Source organism: Bufo gargarizans, chromosome 10, assembly GCF_014858855.1.
Source record: "Bufo gargarizans isolate SCDJY-AF-19 chromosome 10, ASM1485885v1, whole genome shotgun sequence".
Classification (NCBI taxonomy): Eukaryota; Metazoa; Chordata; class Amphibia; order Anura; family Bufonidae; genus Bufo; species Bufo gargarizans.
In genome coordinates this window covers 34,612,247-34,627,125 of record NC_058089.1, presented here as the reverse complement: position 1 = coordinate 34,627,125, position 14,879 = coordinate 34,612,247, and the positions used below count along the sequence as shown (strand labels likewise).

Genomic DNA, 14,879 nt, shown 5'->3' with positions numbered 1-14,879 from the left:
GGGGACAGCACACGGTGTGCTGTCTGCATTTTTAGCGGTCCCATTAAACTGAATCGGTCCGCATCCGATCTGCAAAAAAATGCAGATTGGGTGCAGAGCATATCCACAGGTGTGTTAATGGGGCATTAGAGCTCAGGAATGACGTGACCTGTGCATTCCAATTCCGTATGCCTGCACGGCCATTCCGCAAAAACAATAGAACATTTTCTACTATTGTCCGCATTACGACAATTGATGGGATGCACACAGATCTGCAATTTGTAGACCACAAAACACCCAATGATCGTGTGCATGAGCCCATATAGGGAGTTCCTGACTCGGCCCTGACAGATTTAAAAGGATCGGGTGCTATGAATTTTAATGTCCAAATAGTGATGAGCAAATTTCTCAAAATTTGATTCTGGCCCGATTTGGCTGAATTGCCATGTCATTTGATAAATCATAATTTGGTAAATTGTATCCAAATCAAAAGTGCTCTGATTGTCCAGAAAAGTCTCTCCCTCCCTTTCTCTCAGTTTGTAGTGAAGGTCCAGATGGGTGTTACCAGATTGGAGGGAGGGTGTCTTTGCACATTCTGACATTATCAAGTCAGGGCTGCCAGTGTCAGACTGTGCAAGGCACACCCCAACTAGTAGCACCCATCTGGGCCTTTATTGCAAACTGCTAGCAATTCATTCATAATTTATAGCAGGAATAATAAAGGAATGGCACAACATAGAGCCATAAGAATAGATGCTCCAGGATTATTATTATAAGGGGGATGCAAGTTGTTGCTACAACATACATATCTGGAGAGGTTACAGGTCCTCTTTAAAACCAAAGGGAGAAAAAATGGCACAGACCCATCTACCTTACCAGTGCGTTTCAACGTGTTTTTTTTTTTTAAAGGGGTTAGGCTTGTGTCACTCTGCCGGAGAGCTCTAATGCTGGTGGGAAACTACTCTAACAGGCTCCAAATAGTCCATAGTAAATACTACGGTGATGCATTTTCAGCAGTATGTGGTCCACTTTCTGCCATCTTTAAATGGTCACTTGAACAGGTCCGCAATCCCGAAGGTGGGGTGTGGAATGGAAGCATTAAAGCACTATGGAGCGCTTCCGTGGGTTTTCTCTACGTGCCCACACACCGCAAAAAAAATAGAACAATTTTTTTGCAGTGTGGACAGACCATGGACCCATTAAAGTTGAATGGGTCTACGCCAGCCAACGGACGGTGCCCATGCATTGGGGACTGGAATTTGCGGTCCCCAATACACTAAACGGGCAGCTCACGTTCATGTGCATGAGCCCTAAGTGGAATTTACTAAATCTCTTAAATCTGTTCCTAACTGTATATTCCTCTTGTCACTTCCAGTCCGTGCAGATAATTGACTATATAGGATCAGACTTGCCAAGCAGCACATTTTTATAAATATTTTTCACATTCCCAACATATCTAAAGGAGGCCCCGGTCTACCTGACATAGCTGTCATATTACCGTAATCACTCATGTACTGCGTGATCTGCAGAACACAATATACCAATTGTATATGTATGTAAAAAAATAATATATGCTACATGTCACATTAATATTCTGCAGCAGAATCAAGTATATGATTGACAACTGGCTTTGATTAGGCTCTGTTCACACTTGCTTTGGAGGGATTCCATCATTTTGGCAGCCAATATAGTGCCATATAGAGTGTTATTCTTGACGAAATTCACACCAAGCCCCGACAGACTCCATTCTAGTCAGTGTGGTCCATAAGTGGCCATTGTCACACTTCAGTGTGGGAGGGAAACACCACACTGAGCATAGGAGGGAAGGGGGAGACAAGGAATCAGGCCTCAGAACTAGGGAAGGAAGATGCACACCTCCTAGTGAAAATCCTAACCAAAATCCTGACTGACTAACAGTATGAACAGACCCCAAAGGTAGGTGAGTTCATACGCAGGAATACCTAGAGTCCTATCTAGGCCCATAGGACCCTGGTACCGATGGAAGGGACAAGACTACCTGTTCCTCCAAAAGGAAGGACAAGAATGAGTCTACTGCAGGCCTAATACAAACAATAGGGAAATGCAACACACAGAACCCAAACAAAATACAAAGGGAAAGTAAAGACTTAACTTCAAAGAGGCTATGGAAGCACCAAGAACTCAGCCGAGATCCAACCACAAACAATCCACAGGCACAGAAGCGATAAACCGCACAGCGTAGTGGGAGAAGCAACTATAATTAAGGAAGGTTAAATGACCACATAAGCAACACCTGGAGGCAAGAGGTGTGGCAATTACCAGACACAACACAGACACCTATTGATCCACAAGGAAAACTTGTCAGATCAAACCACGTGTTGCCAGTCTCACAGATCTCCTGCCACTCACTGTCGCCGGGACGTCCGTATGTCTCGGTACGTCCGTGACAGTACCCCCCTTCTACAGGTGACCTCCGAGCACCCAGGACCGACCTTATCCAGGTGAGACCTGTGAAAAGCTTTCACCAAACTACTAGCATTCATGTCAGATGCCGGTACCCACATCCTCTCCTCTGGTCCATAACCCTTCCAGTGAACAAGATACTGAAGAGATCTACGGAGAATTTGAGAGTCAATTATCTGGGCAATCTGAAATTCCAAACTACCGTCAAACATACCAGTAGCGGGTGGCAAGGAAGACGGCTCCAAAGGTTCAACATATCTCTTCAACAAAGATTTATGAAACACGTTATGAATTTTTAGGGCCTGAGGAAGTTCAAGACAAAAAGCTACAGGATTAAAGGGGTTATCCCATCTTAGTCAATGGGGGCATATCGCTAGGATATGCCCCCATTGTCTGATAGGTGAGGGTCCCACCTCTGGGACCCGCACCTACAAGGAGAATGGAGCCGGGGAGAGTTGTGGCTGGAGGACCCCGGGTTTGCCGGGATCCGTCCATCACCAGGAGAAGCTCCCCGCCTCTCCCATTGAAGTGAATGGGAGTGCACCGTGTATGCGTGGCCACTGCTCCTATTCATTTCTATGGGGCCGACGGAAATAGCCGAGCCAGTTCTCTGCTATTTTCGGCGGCTCATAGAAATGAATGGAGGGCGGCCCTGCGCATGCGCAGTGCACACTCCTGAACTTTCTCCGCTCCGTTCTCCTTGTAGGTGCGGGTCCCAGAGGTGGTACCGGCACCTATCAGACAATGGGGGCATATCCTAGCGATATGCCCCCATTGTCTAAGATGGGATAACCACTTTAATAATGGCAGTGATCTTATATGGACCAATGAACCTTGGACCCAACTTCCAATAAGGTACCTTCAACTTAATGTTTCTTGTGGACAGCCACACAGAATCACCCACTCTTAGGTCTGGACCATTCATACGTTTCCTGTCAGTCACATGTTAATACTTGTTGCCCATATTTATCAAGTTATCTTGAATTTTCCGCCATATAGCTGATAATGATGATGAAAAAAATTCCTCCTCAGGGATACCAGAATTATCTGAACCAGAAAATGTGCCAAACTGCGGGTGAAACCCATATGCCACCAAAAACGGCGACTTCTCAGTGGACTCCTGTCTACGATTATTTGTGGCAAACTCTGCCAAAGACAAAAATGAAGACCACTCCTCCTGGTTCTCAGAGACAAAACATCTCAAGTAAGTCTCCAGACTCTGATTAGTGCGCTCCCGTCTGTCCGTTCGACTGAGGATGAAAAGCCGAAGAAAAGGACAGTTGTACACCCAGTCGAGTACAGAACGCCTTCCAGAATCTGGTCCCACGATCCGAGACCACGTCAGAGGGAATGCCATGGAGTTTCACAATGTTGTCAACAAACACTGTGCAAGTGTTTTAGCATTAGGTAGGACCGGCAACGCTTTAAAGTGCACCATTTTACTAAAGCGACCAACTACCACCAGAATAACTGTCTTTCCTGAAGAATTAGGTAAATCAGTGATAAAATCCATAAATAAGTAAGTCCATGGTCTGGATGGCATGGGCAACGGAAGTAGAGATCCGGAAGGCCGAGTATGTGTCACTTTAGCGCGAGTACAGGTACTACAGGCTGATGCATAGTCCTCAACACACTTACGCAATCCTGGCCACAAGAATCTACAAGAGATGAGGTCGGCAGTGGATCTGCTCCCAGGGTGTCCAGTAAGAACAGTACAGTGATGTTCCTCAAACACCTTGTGACGCTATTCCGATGGCACAAACAGTTTCCCAGAAGGACAAAAATCTGGTGCGTCTCCCTGGGCCTCTAACACCTTCACCTTTAGGTCAGGGTAAAGAGTGGACATCACCACCCCTTCCAAAAGTATAGGATTTTTTAAATCACCACCTCCATAAAAACTATGTGACAAGGCATTGTCACGACCCTGGGTCTTGGTCGTGACTCCTTGGGAGCCGCATGCAGTTACCCGCGGTTTTGGTGTTGTGACAACCGCAGCTGGGGGCACTTAGTGGTTTGCCTCAGGTGCGGTTGCCGCGGATAACACGCATGCGTGCGGTTGCCCTTGGCAACGTGTTTTATGTGCACTCCCTTTGTGTGTTTGTTGTGCACGAGATTGTGTTGGTTGTATGCACTTGGACACCTCCCTTCACCTGCGGTGGTCCGCGGCAACGTCTGGTGTTGTGTGCATGTGGTGGCAGGGTCTCGGCCTGCTGGTTGTTCTTCAGGACCGGCTGCCACGCATGCCGTTGCCAGCGGTAACAGGTGAGTGAGTGTGTGTGCTATTTCCCTTTAAGTTGGTGTTTTCCCTTCTCTTCTGTGGTGTAGGAAGGGTTAACTCCCTTCCCAGTGTGTGTGAGTCACTGGGTGGGTCTGACCGTTGGGTGTGGCCTCTTGGCCTATAAAGCCTCAGTCCCTGGCTGGGTTCAGTAGGTTGCTCTCAGCCATGCTGGCTGGAGCAGCCTCCTGTCTCCTCCATCTGCCTGGTGGGGACCATCCTTCTGGTCATAAACCTTTGTTACCTTGTCTGATGTTATGTTTATGTGGTTGCTGGTTTGTTGCACCTTATGGTTCCCTGGTTCCCCGTGTGATGTATGGTGTGTGCTGTTGTCTTTTCTGTTGTTGGAGGCAGACAGCACTTTTGCATGGGTTCCGGGCTGTGTGTTTGTGGCAGGTAGGTGAGGTTGTAGTTCCACATACCTGCCACTGCCATAAGTGGTATTGGATTCCCCTTATTACCAGCTTGGCCTTTCTAGGCTCCTGTTCCTCCGTGTTCTGGAGGAACAGGTAGTCTATCCAGCTCCTAGCCTAGGGACCTGCGGAGGGATAGTAGGGACCCGAGGTTCCTGCGCATGGGTCCTCCTACCTAAAGGTCGGCCCATGCAGGTTAGGAGTTAGGGTCAGATCAGGGAGACTTTAGGAGGTGACCTGCTCCCTGATCCTGTGGTCCTGCTGCAGCGACCCAACATCTACGGGTACCGCACGGGCTGGGGGTTTCCCCACCGCCAGCCGTGACAGGCATCTACCTTGACGTTCTTAACCCCTGGGACAATAGGTGACCGTGAAATTGAATATGGTGAAAAACAAAGACCATCTGGCCTGCCTCAGGTTCAGTCGTTTAGCCGACTCCAGGTAAGCCAGGTTTTTGTGATCAGTAAACACCGTTGGATGAATCGCCCCTTCCAACCAATGACGCCATTCCTCAAAAGCCAACTTAATGGCCAGCAACTCTCTATTACCCACGTCATAATTTATCTCTTTGGAAGTGAGTTTTTTAGAGAAAAGTCACATGGATGCCATTTACCAGGTGCCGGGCCCTGCGATAAAAATACTCCTAGCCCCACCTTGGACGCGTCCACTTTCCCAATGAAAGGTTGTGATACATCCGGCTGCACCAATATAGGGGAAGAAGAGAAGAATTCCTTAATCGCAGAAAAGGCTTGTAATGCCGAATCAGACCACACTGAAACATCTGTCCCTTTCTTAGTCATGTCTGTTAAGGGTTTTACTATTGTCGAATAGTTCTGAATACATTTTCGGGTTGATCCCAGTCTAATACAGCACGGACTTTCTCTGGATCCTTTAGAAAACCTGAAGATGACAGCAGGTAGCCAAAAACTGCACCTTGTGTACAGCAAAAACACACTTCTCTAATTTTGCGTACAATTTATTATCTCTTTGGATCTGTAACACCTGTCTAACGTAATCCTGATGTATCTCCACGTCTGGAGAATAAATTAGAATGTCATCCAAATACACGACTACAAACCTCCCCACAAGGTGATGAAAAATGTCATTCATAAAATGCTGGAAAACTGCAGGAGCATTGGTCAACCCAAAAGGCATGACCAGGTTCTCAAAGTACCCCTCAGGAGTATTAAAAGTTGTCTTTCATTCATCCCCTTCCTTGATCCTAACCAGATTATATACCCCTCTTAAGTCCAACTTGGAGAACACCTTGGCACCAACAATCTGGTTAAACAAATCGGGAATCAATAGATGAGGGTAAGGATCACAGACAGTAATCCAATTGAGTTCACGGAAATCCAGACATGGCCGAAGACCTCCGTCCTTTTTTTTTAACAAAAAAGAACCCTGCTGCCACTGGAGACTTGGAAGGTTTATGTGTCCATTAGCAAAACTCTCAGCAATATACTCTCTCATGGCCAGTCTTTCAGGTCCAATAAGGTTATATAATCTAGTTTTGGCAACTTAGTTCCGGGAATAAGGTTGATAGGACAATCATGTTCCCGATGCGGTGATAAATCCTGTTATCCACTCCCAGAAAATACATCGGCAAAATCAGATATAAAAGAGGGTAATGTCTTCGTAGTTAAAACAGAAAAAGATGTATTTAGACAATTGTCAATGCAATAATTACCCCAATCCAGAATCTGTCTAGCTTACGAATCAATGGTTGGGTTGTGCTTGCTTAACCACGGTAAACCCAGAACCACCGGAGCAGGAAATTCACCCATTCTTAATCTGATATCATGCACCAGACAAACACTTCTGAGTTAGAGGTGCAGAATCCATAGCAAAAATGGAAATGTTTTTTCTAATGCACTCGGTGACAACCCGTGCATACGGACGAACTGAGCATAAATCAGGTTCACCCTGGTCCCGCTGTTGATAAACCCCCACAGTTTTTATTCTAGTGCCACCTCAGCAGTCAGGAGAAATCGGGTACTACCAGTCAAAGACAAATTTTCTGACTCTCCTCTCCCCCCTCCAAGAGTCAGATGGGAATTAAATATCCCTCTTTTTTCTTTTTGCCGTTGAATGTATGGACATACTCTGATAAAATGTCCCTTTTGTCCGCAGAAAAAAACACACTCCCTTCCTATTTCCAGTATGCTTAAAAGCGGATCCAGGAGTAGCTCCCCCTAATTGCATGGGTTTGTCCCCAGACATAAACCCAGGAGTAGCTTCACCCAAAGTGTCAGAAGAGGACGATACATCATGTGATAGTACATCCTGAGGGTGGGGGCCCCTAGATCTCTCTCTCTCTCAGGCGTCTATCCATTCGTATAGCCAGAGACATAACAGCCTCCAGAGACACTGGGGTTTCATGAACAGCCAAAGCGCCCTTCAGCCTCTTTGATAACCCTTGACAAAACTGGCTACAGAGGGCAGGATCGTTTGACTCAGTATCCGTAGCCCGCCTCCTAAACTCAGAGCAATAAATCTCTGCAGAAGGATCTCGAGCATAGGAGGGAAGGGGGAAACAGGGAATCAGGCCTGAGAACTAGGGAAGGAAGATGGACACCTCCTAGTGAAAACCCAAACTAAAATCCTGACTGACTAACAGTATGAACAGACCCCAAAGGTATGTGAGTTCATACACAGGAATACCTAGAGTCCTATCTAGCCCTATAGGACCCTGGTACTAATGGCAGGGACGAGACTACCTGTTCCTCCAAAAGGAAGGACGAGCAGGAGTCTGCTTCAGGCCTAATACAAACAATAGGGAAATGCAAAACACAGAACCCAAACAAAATACAAAAGGGAAAGTAAAGACTTAACTTCAAAGAGGCTATGGTCGCACCAGGAACTCAGCCGAGATCCAACCACAAACAATCCACAGGCACAGAAGCTATAAACCGCACAGCATAGTGGGAGAAGCAACTATAAATAAGGAAGGTTAAATGACTACTTAAGCAACGCCTGGAGGCAAGGGGTGTGGCCATTACCAGACACAACACAGACTCCTATTGATCCACAAGGAAAACCTGTCAGATCAAACCACGAGTGCCCAAACTGCAACCCACAACCCACTTATTTATTGCAAAGTGCCAACATGGCAATTTATCCTGAATACTACAGTCCAGTATAGTATATCTTCTATGTACTTGATAAATTATCTATAATAACCTGCCTGCATTCAGTGCACTGTCTGTGCTGTTCATAGTGCGCCCTGCGCTGATGAATGCTGCCAGGAAAGGTCTAAGGCATATTGGTACACCACAGACTTTTTCCAGGGTGCGGGTGCACCTCTAGCACCCCTGCCATAGGTTTCGCCACCACTGCTCTAGGCCATGTGACGCCACATTCATCAGTCATGGGGCTTAGCTGCGATGCCAAGCACAGCCTCTATACAATGTACGGTGCTGAGAGAAGGCTGTGGCGCTACTGTGAGCGCCGGTGCCTCCTCAAACAGCTGATCAACGGGTGTCCGACCCCCACCGATCAGATACTAATGACCTATCCAGAGGATAGCTGTAAAGCATGTCTCTAAATGCTGTAAAGAAACAGCTCAGGCAAGATGGATGCCCCCATAATCATGTTCAGTAAGCAGAATTAAAAATCTGCAATCAGAAAATATAAATGACATGCGTCTCTGTCTGGTTTTAACTGGCAGAAACATTTTTGGTGACACATTCTCTTTTATTATAAATGTCAGTTTCCCATAAATATCACAAGAATATTAGAACGGTGATTTTCTAGAGCCGGTGTGACTTCACTTACTGTACGACATATGTGTATTATATAGATGCAGTCGTCTGATTCAATGTTACATCATAAAATACTCATCTATTATATGGACAGGGCTCATCTGATTATTCTGATTAAAAAGGGTTTGGTCGGTGAAACATTTGACTTTTGCGCCTGTATTTTTCTCATAAATCCTCAGGCACACCGGTAGTATTGGTAACATGATCTGTTTGCATAGTAAATTCCATACATTGTTAGATCCTTGATAGGTAACATGTGAGCATGTTACTACTGCTGCTGGTGACGTGGAGTATAACTCTCATCATATAAACTGGATATATTGTCCCTTGTGTTTAGCCCTCAGACGTGAGTACTTCAATGACTGCTTCACATTCATGTTATCGTGTCCACTGAGACAACCTATACACCATGAGATGGTCCTGAAGTCCATCATGCCCACCAGTGGTCACAGTGCAGCTCACATCTGCGTTGGAGAGTCATTTATCAAACTGGTGAAACTGGTGTAAAGTAGAACTGGCTTAGTTGCCCATAGCAACCAATCAGATTCCTCCTTTCATTTTCCAAAGGAGCTGTCAAAAATGAAAGGAGGAATCTGATTGGTTGCTATGGCAACTAAGCCAGTTCTACTTTACAACAGTTTGATAAATGTCCCCATTTATTCATGGCCTCCTTGCAGGTTTGACAAAGAAAATAACGCTGCCTGTGAAAACCTCAGTGGAGCTAAATGTACCCCATTAGGGCTCATGCACACGAGCGTGGACTGCCTTAGCGCCCGTATTGCGGACCGTAATGACTTGAACGAGTCCACAATCCGCCAGATACAACCGACAATAGAACATCTCTTATCTTGCAGTGCGGAGGCACGGATCAGAAGCCTACGGAAGCAATACGAAGCGTTTCCTTGGAATTTCGGATCCATGCCTTCGCACTGCAAAAAAGATAGGAGATGTCCTATTTTCAGTCGTATCATGTTCTATCTTTTTCCATAACTTGAGGATCACAGGACCCATTCAAGTGGATGGGTCCGCGTCCACAAACGTAGTGCACACGGCCAGTGCCCGTGCATTGCAGACTCTTATTTGCGGTCCGCAGCACAGGAACTGAGCAATTGCGTTTATGTGCATGAGCTCTTATGAGCAGGGTTTGCCAATCGTCCAGAAATTTTCTAGACAGTCCATAAAAAGAGAGGATTTTTTTTCCTGTGTCAGTGAAAAAAATAATAGATATGTCCGTGGTAATTGACTACATTATAAAAATTTTTACAGCTCACTATAAACGCTGGGAATATGTTATTATATGTCTTTATTATAAATCTATATAATACATTATATATACGTAATATATTATATTATTATGGTTTTCCAATTTGTCCATTTAAAATGTTGGCTGTCCGTGATTTTGGGATAATTTGTCCAGAAAAAAAGAAAAAATTCTGGTTAGCAACCCTGTGCGTCAGTGGGACCCATTGTGTAATAGTGATATCCATTTCTCCACAGATCCAGCTATGTGTCATGGAGTCAGTGGGACCCATTGTGTAATTAGTGATATCCCATTTCTCCACAGATCCAGCTATGTGTCATGGAATCTGGTACAGACATGAACCATAATTAAAATGGGTTATGCCACGACCAATGTAAAATGTAAAACCAGCCATGACAACCTCTTTCTAACAAAGCTAGAACCAGCCCTGTTCCTCACATGGATCTAGAGATCTCCACATCCATTGCTCCAATTGTTCTGCTAGATTCTTCTCAATCTGGCAGCTCATGGGGGTGTGTCCTTTCGGCTGCAGCTCTCTCCCTGTAACTGCCACAGCTTCTAACAGGACATATGGCTGGTGGCAGTTGAAGATTTAAACTGAGCGCGTGCGACCAGCTCAGAGAGATGGACAAAAAATAAGGAAAATAACAAACAGCAGGTGGCGCTAAACAGATCCATTTTATTGCATAACTCAGCAGCTATACTAAATGTTTAATACACGCCATTACAAAAATATTCAGATCCAGGTGCTGGTTTGAAAAATGTAGAATATGTTTTGTGACACGACTCGAAGTGTGAACAGAGCTTAATATACAGCATGCCTAAAAAAGTGACAACATACATAATAAAACAGGTGTAAGTAAAGCATGAAGAGAGGGGGGCCCATCAAACCAGGGCCAAATTAAGGTCGCTGGATTTTCTCATACAGGTCACACCGTGCACCCACTAGCATGCTCTCCTCATGATTTTGGGCCAATTGTTTGGCAACAAGACAGTATGGCAGAGGTTCTCTCCAGACATCAGCAAAGGTGATGGAGCCAACAAGGACTGGGCCGCATGGGCTAGCTCTATGGCAGGGATGGCCAACCTGTGGCTCTCCAGCTGTTGCCAAAACTACAACTCCCAGCATGCCCAGACAGCCTACAGCAGGGCATGGTGGGAATTGTAGTTTTTACAACAGCTGGAGAGCCGCAGGTTGGCCAGCCCTGCTCTATGGTATGGACTCCTTTGCAGCCACAGAAGACACTTCTACCCTAAACCCATGGTAAACCTTCTAAGACACATATGTGATTGGCTCTGGCTATATAGATGACGTGTATGGACCAGCAGAGTAGATACCGCACATCCTTAAATTTCTTTTTATACAGAGAAACCTAACCCTAAATAATCACCTTGCAATGGTGATGGTCGAATCTGAAATGAGACACGGACTCCTACGTCTGGAGGTTCTTTGTTCACCCACTTTCAGGATCCTCAAACAACCTTCGTGAATCAATTAAAGGAGTTTTCCACTTCATCAAATAGCATTTATTATGTAAAGGTTATGTATTGTTATTGTCCATATTGCTTTCCTTTGCTGGCTGGATTCATTTTTCCATCACATTATACACCGCTCATTTCCATGGTTACGACCACCCTGCAATCCTTCAGAAGTGGTCATACTTACACTATAGGAAAAATCGCCGGCCTCTCTGGTGGCCGGAACTGTGGGAGCGCAATAGGCTGGTGTTTTTTTCCTAAAGTGTTGCAAGCACGACCACACTGCTGGATTGCAGGGTGGTCGTAAACCATGGAAACGAGCAGTGTATAATGTGATGGAAAAATGAATCCAGCCAGCAAAGGAAGCAATATGGACAATAACAATACATTAGTAAGTGGCTTGTATTAACCTTTCCTCTACATAATAAAAGCTGTTTTGCTTGAAGTGAGACAACCCCCTTTAAGCTTCTACTGGAATCTACTCGATGCATTCCGATGTCCGTATAATCTACCTTAGGGTACTTCACACTTGCGGCAGAGTCATCCGGCAAAATGTATGCCAACTAATGGCATTTGTAAGACTGATCAGGATCCTGAATATGAGTTATAAATTTCTATACCTGTTTGTTGCATGCAATTTGGAAGGGGGCTGACCCGTTCTCCTCTCTGGTATTCATCACTGCAGTAAAAGGTACAACTATGTTGATGTAACTTAACACATGGGAGACAGTCCAGCCCGGCCATAACCCAACCTGTCACAACTGGGAGGGCGGAAGCTGTGATACAAGTGCTCGGAGAAGGAAGGCATTAACTCCCTCACTGCCAGGCTGCTTCCATACAGTCCTAGCATTTTGAATCAATCTACCGTACTTAAAATCATGACGTGAATAATTGAAATGCTCCAAGCAAAGGGATTCATAGTGTGTATGGGACTGGACATTTGCCAAAAGAGATTCCTGTGGCCGGTATAAAAAATGTATACTGTGCACTTTACATTATGTTCCAATGACAATCAATGGCAGGCGTATGAAACTGTATGGTGCAGATTTATCATTATCCCCCTCTACCCCAGAGGTTTCTTTGCCTTTGCGTTTTCATTATGCGCTCTCCGCGCCATAACTTTTTTATTTTTCCGGCTGGGCCCATAGTGTGGATTTAAGTGAATGGGTCCGCATCCGTGATGCGGTATGCACGCGGCCGGTGGCCGTGTATTGCGGACCTGCTGTTTGCGGGCTGCAATACGGGCACGGCCGGCATACGTTTGTGTGCATGAGCCCTAAATATATGCCAGAGAACTGGTGTGAAAAAAGTCGCAAACTGCATGATTGTGACTTTTTCAACATCACTTGTGTAAAAGTTTTGCTCAGGTAGGCATTTCTCTGCCAGCCTCATCACTTTCTCGAAGAGGTGGCATGGCGAGGGTGGAGAGAAGGCAGGGCCCAGCCACATTTATTATCGTTTGGCGGCATAGATATCAGTATAGGCACACGGACTGCCGGATGAGTTGTACGCAGGGGCCCAGATTCAGTGATGGCCAGTTCGCCAGCGAACACATGCGGGCTGTCATCTTGACTCACAAGTCCGGTGATGCACAGGTAAGTCCTTACCTGTGCCTGTACAGGGAGCCGGTCTGAATCAAATGCGGTCACCGGGAGCAGGCAGTTCCGAGAATAGCCGCCGGGGGCCTTCATCAGGCTGATTTTCTAATGTCCCTATCCCTAGGATCTGTCTAAAAAGTGGCACCAACTAGGGTTTCTCCAATTTTTTAACTCACTCCAAAGGGGTGGGGGCTTTGCAGAAAGGGGCCTGACCTAGGATGCCATATTTTGCTCCACAATTCTGGCTTAAAACTTTGGCTCAAAGGAAGCCCACCAATAGCTGGAATAGTCAGAAGATAGTGTCCATCCCTGCACCAGGCGTATCCTCCAGCCTGAGCCCCTGTGATAAATCTGGTGCAGGTCCAGACAAGCCGGTCTAATCTTACAGCATTTTAAGGATTAGTAAATCTGCCCCCCGGGAGCTTTTCCCAAGGAGAGAGAGTAACGAGTCTGTCATATCAGCTAATTCAAGCTTTTTGGTAGTGATTGTTGCTACTAAAGGTGGTGCTGCCAAATATCAAGGTATCGAGTATTGCATGCATATACCGTACATACTTTTAGAAGGCCAAAATTCTGCATTAAAAATCATTATTTTCAATATTGTAATTTTCTGAAATACTGACTTTTGGGTTTCATTAGCTGTCCGCCTAATGAACATTAAAGAAATAAACGCTTGGAATTAATCACTCTGTGGTTAATGAATCTAGAATACACGAGTTTCACGTTTTGAACTGAATCTGCTGAAATAAACTGAACTTTTCAATGATATTCTAATTTATTGAGATGCACCTGTACCCCCGCATGCCTGGCTCAGCATGTGTCGTTAATAGCGAGAGGGTAATAAGGCTACTTTCACGCTTGCGTTATTAATTCCGGTATTGAGATCCGGCAGAGGATCTCAATACTGGAATTAAATGGATCCGCTTTGATTTTGAACATCAGGATGCATTCGTTCTGGAAAAAAAACGGATCCGCCACTAAATACATCAAAAGTAATGGGTGATGGTTCCAGTATTTTAGGCTCCTACAAAAAACTATACTCACCATTGACCTTAAGCCTCATTCGCACGACCGTGCCGTTTTTTTTTTGCGGTCCGCAAACCGCGGATCCGCAAAAAACGGAGGCCGCCTGTGTGCCTTTCCGCAATTTGCGGAACGGGAACAGGCGGCCATTGTAGAAATGCCTATTCTTGTCTGCAAAACGGACAAGAATAGGACATGTTATATTTTTTTTGCGGGGCACGGAACGGAGCAATGGATGCGGACAGCACACCGGAGTGCTGTCCGCATCTTTTGCGGCCCCATTGAAGTAAATGGTTCTGCATCCGAGCCGCCAAAACTGCGGCTCGGATGCGGACCCCAACTACGGTCGTGTGCATAAGGGCTTACGTTGTTTATAGTGCTGGATCCGCATAGTTTACCTTTTTATGAGCGGACACAAAACCGCAGCTTGTAGCGGTTTGAGTCCGGTCACAAAATGAAAATGCTGCCGGAACGGAAGACATCCTGACTGATGCATCCTGAACGGATCTCTTTCCATTCAGAACGCATGAGGACTAAGGCTGAGTTCACATGGGCGAGATTTCCGCGCGGGTGCAATGCAGTAGGTGAACGCATAGCACCTGCACTGAATCCTGACCCCATTCATTTCAATGGGGCTGTGTACAT

At 45.7% G+C, this 14,879-nt stretch overlaps 1 protein-coding gene across 1 annotated transcript in view; it reads right to left on the bottom strand.

Annotated features, from left to right (window-relative positions):
* Positions 1 to 12,319, bottom strand: part of LMNTD2 (lamin tail domain containing 2) — a 51,748-nt gene extending 39,429 nt beyond the window's left edge. The window contains exon 1 of the mRNA XM_044270760.1: positions 12,234 to 12,319. Coding sequence (XP_044126695.1) covers positions 12,234 to 12,290 — 57 coding nt within the window. The 5' untranslated portion in view covers positions 12,291 to 12,319. The remainder of the gene's footprint in view (positions 1 to 12,233) is intronic.
* Between the last annotated feature and the right edge of the window lie 2,560 nt (positions 12,320 to 14,879).